We start from the raw sequence: 12500 nt of genomic DNA, 5'->3' as shown, positions 1-12500 counted from the left end.
TAGGTTGAGCAGAAGTTGGAAACTTTATTTGCTACAACTGCTTGGGAACTAGCTTAGCTAGCTTAGCCAATCAGACTGGCATTTTCATATATACCTGACCACTCTTTTGGGAAGATGTTCTAGTCCAGGGGTGAACACACTTTTTCAGCATGCAAGCTACCTATAAAATGACCAAGTCAAAATAATCTACCTACTATAAAAATGCATCAATTAATATCTATTTTTTTAAATGTCATGCGATCTACCCACACTACTTTTGTGAAATATTGGGCAACCCTGTTCTAGTCTATTTTCTAGTCTCACAGAGTCGTCATGTGGAGATTCATGTTTCAACCTCATTTTTTTAATCAAATGGATGAATAGGAGCAGATATTGTACATAACAAATGTTTGAAAAACACAATAAATCCAATCACTGCATTTACATTATATAATGTCCGGTCAGGGAACCAACCCCAGCCATTAGGGTTGCACAAGCCAGTGCACTCTTAGTGCCGGTCCCAAGCCCGGATAAATGGGGAGGGTTGCGTTAGGAAGGGCAAAATCGAACATGCGGACCATGAATACGGTTGATCCGCTGTGGCGACCCCAAATGGGAGAAGCCGAAAGAAAGTTTAATGTCCCTGTACAAGCCGATTAACTTTTCACTTCTCTGGCAACAAGCTTTAGAATCCTAAATGCTGCGTACTGATTGGCTCTCTGTTTCGCCTAGAAATGGTGTAGGCGAAGTGAAGAGGCCTGAGGTGCCGTTCCAATTTATCCCAAAGGAGTTTAATAGGGTTCAGGTCAGAGCTCTAGAGAACACCACTCAAGATCTTCCACCCCAACCCATGTAGAGCATATCGTCATGGAACTGGATTGTGCAGAGGGGGCATTGTCATGCTGGAACAGGTTTAGGTCTCCTAGTTTAAACGAATATGGGACATTTCAGGCTACGTGTGATTTTAGGCACGTCTTCATCGGATTGTGCAAAAATACCATGTGCCTGGTTGTGTGTATTCGAGAAAAACAAAGACTTGGTGATGCAGAATCCCAGAAGGTCCTCAGCACGTTTCAGGTTACACAAGATGATGATGATAATATACCTGAAAGTACACCGTGCTGGAGGAATTTCATGTGATTTGTAAAAGCTTCCGGACGGGAAACATATCATTATATAGGAACCTGTCAGAGAACCGAAATTATTTGCCTCCGACTGCCTCTGGAATAAACTCCTTTCCACTCTATATTTGGAACAACATATGATAACTATCATGGGCTCAGACTTTGGCATTCCGGAAGTGTACGTGCAGGAGAACAGACGCAAGTTATACAAGCTGCAACAAATCAACTGTCCAAACGTTGTTCGTTAATGTGCGGAGTTGCCTTGCAGCCGGGAGCTGAAATAGAAATAGGGAATTAGCTTACAGGTCTTTTAAAGAATATACTAATACTCTGTGTGGGACGTGCAGTGTGAGTAAGCGAGTCTTCCCCTTTCATGTCCAATCCTAGCTTGCTGTTTGGCATCATTTTGACACGTGTGGATGCTCTGTGCTTCCTGACGCACCTTTCAAACAGCTCCAGGCGCTAAATGCATTAGCCGGCGAAACGGATCCGAGCCGACGGATCGGCCGACGAGTCCGTCGTGGCCCGAGGCGACCGCAAAATGTCACCGGAGTCTCTCAGGACTGGGGAGGGGGGGATAAAGAGGAACTGAAGCTAGATGCTTATACAGGCTCTCATTTCTCAAAGAACACAACCACAGGGAAATATTTAGAAATGAAAATAATTAGCATTAGAGTAAATCCATAGCTGACCTCTTGGATCCGTGAATTCCGCAGGTTCACATGGTGTGGATTATATTACAAGAAGACGGAGGGGTCGCGCCAGTTCAAACTCCTTGTCTGCTGCCTTCTTCCTTTTTTGTGTGTGTTTTACAGCCATAACACCAAACCAGGACAGGTGCCGAAAGACAAAGAGCAGACCGAGCCTTGTTCAGGGCGAGAAAACGATAATGATGGATCACCTTTTGCTTAAACTAATACGCCATGCTGATTATAGCTGTGAGACTGAGAAAAGGTTAGTGAGATGCGGGCTTCTTTTTAGTTCATAATCCGAGTAGAAGGAATGTATCTCAAGTTTCGACGACTTCTCTTTGGATCTACCTGATGGATCCCAACTCTCCCTCTGGATGGAGTTCTCTACAATTGGAGACAGCTGAGGATGGTTCCACATGAAGGATGGTTCCATTGTGAGGATGGATTTGGACCGTCATTAATATAAACAGTCTGCCGCAGTCGCTCAGGATCACAGTTTGCTTTAACAATTCTATTTTTTTTAGTTCTTCTCAGTGTTTCTTCCTTATATCATCTCAGGGAGATTTTTTCTTACCACAGTCGCTGCTCAATAGGGATAAACTTATAAGGAAGCTAGTAAGAGGCACTAAAGGTTTACGTTCTAACCTCTTTATCTCTGTAAAGCTGTTTTGGGAAAATGTCCATTGTTGAAAGCCCTATACAGATAAAACTGGATCGAATTTGAAAGTAATATGACCACACAAAGCAGACAACCTTTTTAAGAATAGAAACTAGAAGAAAGTAACGTCTGAACGAGGGCATAGATGAGTTGGTTATTGAATCTGTAATGTTGTCAGATGTTGAGCTAATTTATTGCTCAGCACCTGGTTTCACAACTCCAACTGACTGTATAAGACTGTAGAAAAGGACATTACTCATCATTACACACTCCGGCACTCATATTTCTTACTCTTCTGTGTTTTAAGCATTGATGTTTTAAAGATTTATAATCACACTCTTGGTGTCACCCAGATGAGGATGGGTGTCACCATTTTAAATCTGGTTCCTCTAAAGGTTTTCTCCTCATCCCACCTCAGGGGGCCACAGTCGCCCTCATTGGGGATAAATACAAATAATTCACTTATATTTAAATTTGTGTTCTATAATTTTTACATTCTGTAAAGCTGCTTTAAAACAATGTCCCATGGAAAAAAAAAAAAGTGCTATTGTAATAAACTTGAGTTGAGTTGATTTAAACTTGGGGTAAAAGAATCCGCACGCGCTGTTTTTTGCTCAAACCTCTCTTTTAATGTTTCTCCAGTTCTTGTATTCCCCTCATATGATACACCTGACACCCATATCTTTCAAAAAAGAAAAAAAAAAAACAGAACAAAGACCACCCAGCTCCATCCTTTCATTAGATGCGTCCCCCGGCTTCCTTCTTCCTGGTCGAAGTGGCTTGCTCTTTAAATGTGCTGACAGCTGGTTCGGGGAGAGGCCCATCGAGGGGAAGGAAAAGAGCGAGGAACATTGTGAAGGGAGGGGGAAGGAAAACGAGAAGCACAGGGGGATTAAACCTGGGCGCTGAACCAAGAGCTTTGGGTTTGTTATCAAAGATCTTGTAGTAGTGTGGATATATATTGTAAAAAAAAAACAACCTAAAAAAGGAAACAATGCTGCACACAAAAATTGGATTGTGAAGAAAATCTCAGGTGGATACTGGATATTTATTAACCTGGATTCTTTTCCCCTCACAGAATATCTAGTTATATTTTCTACAAGTTTATAACTACAAGCTGCTATATGATTAGCAGGTATTTGTTTATTACATATACACTTTACGGACAAAAGCTTGTGGACACCTTATTATTAGATTGGTGTAAAATTTCCGAACATCCCATTCCACAGTTAGTTGCCATTTGTTGTTATAATACTCCTCGAGACGGAGGTTCCTCTAGATGTTGCTGGGATTTGTGCTAATTCATTCACAGGTCTGTTTAAAGGAAGTCCGGTACTAATGTAGGTGAGGTGAGGAGGTCTGGGATGCCATTGTAATTCCTCCCAAAGATGTTTAATGGGGTTGAGGTCAGAGCTCTATAGCATGAGATTTTCCACTCCAATCCATGAAAACCATATCTTTATGGAGCTTCATGGAGCAGGTTTGGGTCTCCTAGTTTAAATGAAGGAAACATTTCATGCTTCCACATTCAAATAAATTCTATACAATTGTATGCCTCTAGCTTTGTGGTAATAGTTTCTTGAAGCACCCCAAATGGCTGGAAATGTAACAACACTCAAAGGATTGTGCTGTCTGCTGTCTTTCTCATACATGAGCTTACAGATCGGTCCTGCTGGCTAGGATTAATGTTTTTATGTATTTTTTGTATTAGGAAACCCTGCATTGAATACACCACTTAGGTCAGGATATCTATCATTGATGAATAGGCCAGAATTGTAACTCAAAGGTACAATGACCAGTCATAAAATTATGACCCGTTAAGTAAATAACACTGATTTATCTCTTCATCATGGCACCTGTTAGTGGGTGGGATATATTAGGCAGCAAGTGAACATTTTGTCCTCGAAGTTGGACAAATTGGCAAGCTTAAGGATTTGTGCAAGTTTGACAAATTGATGTCTAGACGACTGGGTCAGAGCATTTCCAAAACTGCAGCTCCTGCAGCAGTGGTCCAGGAAGAAACAGTGGTAAACTGGCGACGGGGTCGAGGCTCGTTGATGCAAGTCGGGAGCGAAGGCTGGCCCGTGTGGTCCGATCCAATAGACGAGCTCCTGTAGCTTAAATTGCTGAAGAAGTTAATGCTGTTGATGCTCGACAGGTCACGACTGTTTTAGCAGCAAAAGGGGGACCAACACAATATAAAGCAGGTGGTCAGAATGTTCTGCCTAATCAATGTATAGTGAGATGGCTAGTTACAGACTGGCATCTGTATCCTTTATCTGGTTCATCAACAACCAGAACATGTTTTGTCTAATCCGGAGTTGAGAAGATGATTTGACTTGGAATTAAGTACCAGACGTCTGCTGAACGGCAATAGGTAGAATTTTTATTTTAATTTCCTCTTGTTTGATGGACAAGAAGAAAAAATGCAGATAATTGCATATAAAAAAATATTTACAGCCTGGACGTATATCTTCTTATCCCTTGGTTTTGATACATAGATAAACGCAAAACACAGCGATTCATATTTTTCCTTTGTTAACATTCAAGAAAATCTGTTTAGATTTTGCCTGTCAATGAACGCTAGTTTCGTGGTACGTTAATGGCAGCGAGAATCTCCCATGTGCACTTCTGTGGGTCATTAGTCGTAAACAGTACAGTCGTGCCAACCTTCTCTATGCACTCTTTCGAACTTGTTTTTTCTTTTTCTTTTCTTTAAAAAAAAAAAAAAAAAAAAAAAAAAAAAAGCATAGAGACTGTGCGCTGTCTTGTTTAGGATTCCATTCTGTGTTTGAAGCAGAAAAGGAGGAAGTTTGTGGTGGGGGAAGCACTCGAGCTCCCTTCCCCCTGCCTGTGGATCATTGTCACCGTTGAATGGAGCTTTGACTGGTTCCAGATGACTGGGCCAGCACCACAAAGCTCTTCACACACTGATAAATGGGTCTCGGCTCGCAGTATTGTGGATCCTTGGGCAAACCCCGGAGCATTCTGGGACTGTCGGACAACGGGCTTGTCAGTGAGTGAAGCAGCACAGATGGGGCTAAAACAGGAGGCAATGCAAGCAGTCAGTCAGACAAATCAGCGCTGGCATTAAGTGCTTGTCTCTTGGAGTGAGGCAGTGATTTATCCCATTGGTTTTTTCGTTTTGTTTTGCATGAATACTAAGAGTCATCGCGTGTATAGATTGCAGTTAATGTGTTTTTTTTTATTTTTATTAGCTGGTGAAGCAGTCAATGTTTTTCATACACATGCACTTCGACACGTCTTCAGTGTTTTTCCTAAATTCAGCAAGGTTTTTTTTTTTTTTTTAGAACAAACACGCCATTCAGTACTGTTGTTTAAAATTCTGGACCAATCCAAGCCTCCCTCCTTCCTGTACTTCGCAGGGTGTCCCCCAGCTCCCTTGCGCCAAGGCCTTGTACAACTATGATGGTAAGGAACCCGGCGACCTTAAGTTCGGCAAGGGCGACATCATCATCCTGCGCCGGCAGGTGGATGAGAACTGGTACCACGGCGAAATGGGCGGAGTGCACGGCTTCTTCCCGGCCAGCTTCGTGCAGGTGATCAAGCCGCTACTGCAGCCACCGCCGCAGTGCAAGGCCCTGTACGACTTTGAGCTGAAGGACAAGGAGGCTGACAAGGACTGCCTCCCTTTCTCAAAGGTGAGGAATTTTCTGTTGATGTGGTATCGGTCTGTGTGGAAGTTTGCCTTTTGTGGATGGACATTACAGGTTCTTTGGTTGCTTGAGGCCAATGGTTAGTATGACAGTTTTTTTTGTCATAAGAAAGCACTTGAAAACACTTTTGTATCTATGCTGTCATTTCTCCGATACGCAGGATGACATTCTGACGGTAATTCGACGCGTGGACCAGAACTGGGCCGAGGGAATGCTGGGAGATAAGATTGGCATCTTCCCCATATCCTATGTCGAGGTATTGTACAGTCCTGCTTAATCTGTGTTTCACAAAAAAAAGTAGTTAAAAGGTTAAAAGTAGCTCTGGGTTTAAATATCAGGGGTTTAAGCCACGGTATCGCCAAGCTGCCACTTTTGCCTTAACCCTATGTGCTCCATGGCTGTATCATGGCTGACCCTGAGCTCTGACCCCAGCTTTTTTATCATCCATTTTTATCCATCTATCCATCCATCTATATTGTCCTATGTAGTCTGGTTTTCTATTTAGAATTGAAATGCAGAATGGCTGGTAAAGAACTTGTGTAACCACAAACACCTATATGGAGACAAGTTTGTGGACACCATGTCATCTTCCACTCCAACATATATCAAGCATATCTTCATGGAGTTGGCTTTGTGCACAGGGGCATTGTCATGGAACAGGTTTGGGTCTTCTAGTTCAATTGAAGGGAGAATTTTATTCATTCTATAAAATTGTGTGGCTTCACTTTTGTGGTAACACTTTTTGAAAGAACCACATAAAGCTGGAATTGTAAGGTGTCCCAATACATTTGTACCTTTTGTGTCCAATAGCATACAAGTGACACGATTGGGATCAGTGTATTCATTTTAATTGGGCTCTCACGTGTTACAGTGGTTTTATAGCCAATCCCACAGCCATCCATGACTGCAAGCAACAGCGAGCATAATTGGCTCTGCTTTCTGGGTTCTTGGGCATCTGTAAGCTTGTGCATCATTGAAAGAAGCCACTTTCCCCCCCATACACATCCAATGCCATGGTAGCATGTGCTCACGTTTGCAAATGTTCTATTGTTGATAGGGAAAGTGTTGTGAGCTGGAATAAGCTATAATTTTTAAGTAAGATACACAAGAAAATGGAGCACATGCTTCTTGAACATGCTGCTGTCATCATCTGTCATCCATGACTGTATCACTGGAAAGCCCACAAGCATTCAGAAAACCACATCTCCATCATCAGCTTCTGTAACCGCCAGCATGGCCAATTACTCCTCTCTTTTTGTAGTGCCATATGTTGTCAGTAAGGCTCCTGAATGGGAGAGTAGAATACAGTATAGAGAATAGAGGTGCGTGACAAACTTTCCGTGGCAAAATAGCAGTCGGTTTGTTACTGACTGACACAACGTAGCCCTGTAGGCTTGAATGAAACAGCTGACCATTCAAACAGCTGCTGTTGGAGACACATTTTCGTATCGCCACCTTGTTCCCTCAACACTGCTGTCAAAACATCATTAATTGGTGGTCCAGCCATATACATCTTAGCAGTAGGTCACACAGCCAGTCCTTCGTTCATTCTGCCAACGGCTTGATAAGTCAGTCAATCCAACAGTCATTTAAGGTTGACAGACCCTCACTCACTCATTCATCTAGTCAGTCACTCATTCAGGTGGCCAGTTACTCAAGCAGTCCCTCTCTTTGGCTCTCATTCAGCCCCTCAACCTTTCATACGTTCACCTAGTCATTCACTGACTCTGTCATTTACTTGTTCAGGCAGTCATTTACTCCCTCACTCACTCCCTCACTCACTCACTCACTCCCTCACTCACTCCCCCACTCACTCACTCACTCCTTCAGTCAGTAATTTATTCACTCACTCACTCACTCACTCACTCACTCACTCGTTCAGCCAGTCATTTACTCCCCCACTCACTCACTCACTCACTCACTCACTCACACCCCTTCTCACTCCCCCACTCACTCACTCACTCACTTCCTCACTCACTCACTCACTCACTCACTCAGTTGGTCAGTCACATTACTGATTCAGGCAGTCAGTTTCTCAGTCGTTCAGGCAGTCAGTTTCTCACTCGTTTACTTAGAATGGACAGTTGCTTAGGCTGTTAGTTACTCAGGCAGACTCTCTGACCCTTTGCACTCATTCATTCATCCATCACTCCATCCATCCACTTAGTAACTCACTCTTTTCTTAATAGTACCTATTTTTTCCCCCCCACTCCCTCAATTTCCTACTCTCTAGTGTGCGTCTCTCAGTCACTAACCTGGGCCCTAAAAAAAGCTTCAAAACAGTCCAAAATAGCTGCTCTGACACACGCAGGTCTTCAGCACCGCCACTCATATGCATGCTGAAATAAAGAGAGGGGGAAGAGAGGGGGAAAAAAGGGGGAAAAGAGGGGGCGGAGGGACAAGGATTACAAAAGCCATAGCTATTTTCACCGTCCCGGCTTGTTTCCAAAAACATTCGAGCGCCTTTGTGTATGTAATATCAGACATGGCTGACATCAGAAGAGTCACAAACAAGGCTGTAAGAAAGCGAGTGACAGAAATGGGCGGTGGGGGGGGGGGGGGTGGAAATAGCTATTTTCTGGCACTTTTGCAGTTCCTGTGGTCCTCTGTGTGCCTGCTAATGGGAAATAGAGAGACTATTGAGTGTATAGACAATAAAAAAAAAAGCTAAAAAAAAAAAAACATTTAATGCATTCAGGAAACATCTCACTTGGAGATTTTTAAAAAATTATAGCCGAGTGCAAAAATGTGCACTTCCTGAAAACTTATTCGTACCAGAAAGGGATTGACAGTGTTATTTCACAGATGTGTATGCATGCATTCTTTCATTTTTGGGTCTATTCAAACTGGCATTGTTGCCTCGTTACAGGACACACCCTCTATTCCGTCAACCGATATCAAATCCGCTATCATAAATCGGTAAGCCTTTGCTGATTTCCACCCTTTAAACACATAATAATGTGCATAATGTGGGCCAATGTGTTGGATTTTGGTGAGCAGAAAATGGTCCGAGGCTAATGCATACACGCCTTAAACATCAATATTGCCTTTTAGCGTCTCGGCATGTATAAACACGACTCAGTTAGCTTAATGAGTATGTGCGTGCTCCAGGACATGCAGGTGAACTTACCTAAGTGTGTGGATCGATGTCAGATTGGCTGCTTTTATGCATTGATCTCAAGTGTGTATGTGTAGGAGATAGAAAAAGTAGTAGTTACAAGGTTCTGTCACCAGATAGAGCTTTTCTACACTTCCTTTCATTCCCTTTTCTCATACGGCTTACGATCTCATCGCTTCCTGTGTGCCAAGCCGAGCCTCTCCTGAGTGACAGTAATAGTCCTTTCATCTGCCTCTCGTCTTTATCCCGACAATAGGCTTCACGCAGAGAAACGCTTGCGTTAATCGCTCGCTAACTTTCCATCTTTTCTTCCCCCCGTTTCCCAGTTTAACTCGGCCGCACGCCAGTTAATCGAGCTCGACAAGGTGCCGGACGACTCTGCCGAGGGTTCTACTTCGTCCTCCTCCTCCTCCTTTTCGTCGTCCACCCCGGGCCCCCAAGCCAACGGCTCGCATAAAGCACCAGGGGAGAAAAAGAACAGCAAGAAGCGCCACTCGTTCACCTCGCTGACCATGTCCCATAAGCCGTGCCTGGCCCCTCCGCCGCAGCGCCACTCCATGGAGATCAGCGGGCCCGTGCTGATCAGCTCCTCGAACCCTACAGCGGCGGCACGCATCGGAGAGCTCAGCGGCGGCTTGTCGTCTAGCGCCCCCTCCCAGGTGAGCGAAAGAGACAGACGGAAAGATATATCGTTGTTTTGTTTTTTTTATTCTGTACGGAAAGCACATAGAATTCTATTTTATAGAAAGTCAATAGAGCATAGAGCAGAAAGATTCACTTGCAAGAACATGCTATCTGCCCTCTTCCTCATACATGAGCTCACATAGTGCAGTGATTGGCTGATGTTGCTGTCATTGATAAAGGGGTATGAATATGCCATCCCTCCCATTCAGATAGAACTTGTATACATTCCGCTATATTTATTACCCAGATTTGTTAATTTAATGTTGGTTTATTAATTTTTTTGTTTTGTTTTTTACTCGTGTATAATGCATGCAAGGAGCTTTTGGATTTTTTTACCTGGAATCCATGCCAAATATTAGTTTTATTCACTCCCAAAGCCAAAACTCTCCACAACTTCTGCCAATTCTTTACACTTTCATATCAACATGTTACACCAAATTTATTCATTTACTTGGAATATTACAATAATGAGGTGAAGTTACACATGCATTTTTCCTGTATTATAGCATCATGCTGACTTTCCTTTCAGCGTTCACATGCTTCCATATATATTTTACCTCATAAAATATTTTACCACCGCAGCTTTGTTTTAAAAACGTATTCCGGAGTCTTTTTAGCTTATGATTATTCATGACTGTCGATTATAAATATTCATGAAACCCTGCAGCAGTGTGCAGCTTTCTGGCACGTCTGACAGGCCATAGAGAAGTTTAAAGCACAAATGCTGGAAAATAATGGCATTTCCATTTATATGCATCTATAGGAGTTGTGTTCTTGGGTAGGTCAGAAGAAGGAGGACATACACACTCTCAGAGAGAGATATCAGATGTATATAATGTAGCATAAAGTTTATGATGCTAGTGCCTCAAAGATGCTAGCTCCTCTTTGACACATGGTTTTTGATTCGAAAATGCAGTTCAGGGCAGGATCAAAATCTCTCTCTAAAGTGTGTTTGAGGTCGAAAGATCATAAATTCGAAAGAAAGTTGATTAAATGCTATACAGCTTAGATGTTGTTTAACTGCACCGGTATCCTTCTGTCTGAAAATCTGGGATGGATGACGGTTTTTCGATCTCGCTACCTGTTTTCGAAGGCTACGGGATTAATGGCAGGATGACAGAACGACAGTCAGCCTCCTAGCTTCCGCTGATATCTGATAGACAGAAGAGGTGACATCTCGTAACCTTGCAGCAGGAAGCTTCTAGATAGATTTGTACCACAAATCAGAAGGCGCTTATTTATTTTCTGGAACGTCACAGCGCTGACAGTCGTGCAACCGCTTTGCATTTTATTAAAGAATAGCCTGGTTTGTCTTTTTTTTTTTTCTTTTTTTTTTTTTTTTTAGCTTGTACCGAGAAAGGACAGATAGGTCACCTCTACCGAGACTGATTTGGAGACTCTCGGATTTCAGCTTCCTGAATGCCGGTTGTGGAATGAGGAAGCGTCTGCGTAGTCTTATTACTTCATTTGTATGGACTAACAGTGTCTCCACGTTGATGGGAGACCTGGGAAATCTAATGCCGTGGGGACATTTAAGCAATGCTGTAATTATAGCGCAGACGTTAGGTTTCACTCGGCCGGATTACGCACAGTGCGAGTTTGTGGACACCTGACTCCAAAGTGCATTTCGAATAAACAGTTACGCATTTAGTAGCAATTCTTTTGGGAAGATTTCAATTTTGGTGGTTCTGGAGAATTTGTGAGATTTATTTAGTCACAATGGCATCAATAAAGTCATGTACTGATGGACGTGAGGGAAAGGAGGACTGGGCTGCCTTTTCAATTCATCCCAATGTTGTTAAATAGGGTTGGAGCTCTACAACAGGAGATCCCATGTAAAGCATATCTTAATGGAGCTGACTTTGTGCACAGGGGGTGTTGTCATTCTGGAACAGGTTTGGGTCTCATTGTTCAAGTGAAGGGAACATTTCATGCCACCACGTCCAGACATCCAGTACAATTGTGTTTGGGGGGGGGGGGACCACAAATGGCTTCAAAAGTCAAGTGGACCAATACTAGTAGACACTTATACACTATATGGATTATAATTAAACAAAAATAAAATGAGATCATTTCATTATGGAGGGAAATGTTTAATGGAAGGAGTCTCCAGTGTCTGTGCTTTGTAACGACCAGGATCTTAGGATTGTTCATCCTGATAGAGAGTTGGTAGAAGAACTTGTACAACCTACCAAGATATTTCTCATTTATAGTCAGGGTCCCACTTTGTCCTTCTGTTCATCTGTAATTCTCATTTGCAGGAAATCTCAATAACATGGGCTTGAGTATTAAGAGGATTTATTCGGAAACATTATTGTGACCAGCAGATCGGATCATTAGCTATTTAACTGATCCGCAGAAGATCAAGGTCACAGCAAGGTCTTTGTTTAATTGCTGCTTTCCTGTTTGTCACAAAACGATGTTGCTTACCGTGCTCGCTCATGTTCATCCCCCACCTTTTTTTATTTTGCTAGATGCCCAAAATTTCTGTCCGACATCTCATGAACAAACGATCGACAGGTTTCTAGGATTTATGTACCTCATCATTGTGACCAGCTGATGAACTAA

At 42.7% G+C, this 12500-nt stretch overlaps 1 protein-coding gene across 2 annotated transcripts in view; it reads left to right on the top strand.

The window, feature by feature from the left end:
• sh3rf1 (SH3 domain containing ring finger 1) overlaps positions 1–12500 on the top strand; it is a 45512-nt gene that overhangs the window by 16858 nt on the left and 16154 nt on the right. For both annotated transcript variants that reach the window (XM_083535029.1, XM_083535028.1), the window contains exons 3-5: positions 5840–6115; positions 6291–6386; positions 9575–9907. In XM_083535029.1, coding sequence (XP_083391155.1) covers positions 5840–6115; positions 6291–6386; positions 9575–9907 — 705 coding nt within the window. The remainder of the gene's footprint in view (positions 1–5839; positions 6116–6290; positions 6387–9574; positions 9908–12500) is intronic.

This window comes from Silurus aristotelis (genome assembly GCF_946808225.1).
Source record: "Silurus aristotelis genome assembly, chromosome: 29".
NCBI lineage: Eukaryota > Metazoa > Chordata > Actinopteri > Siluriformes > Siluridae > Silurus > Silurus aristotelis.
The sequence above is the reverse complement of the archived record's forward strand: the minus strand, read 5'-3'. Positions and strand labels throughout refer to the sequence as shown.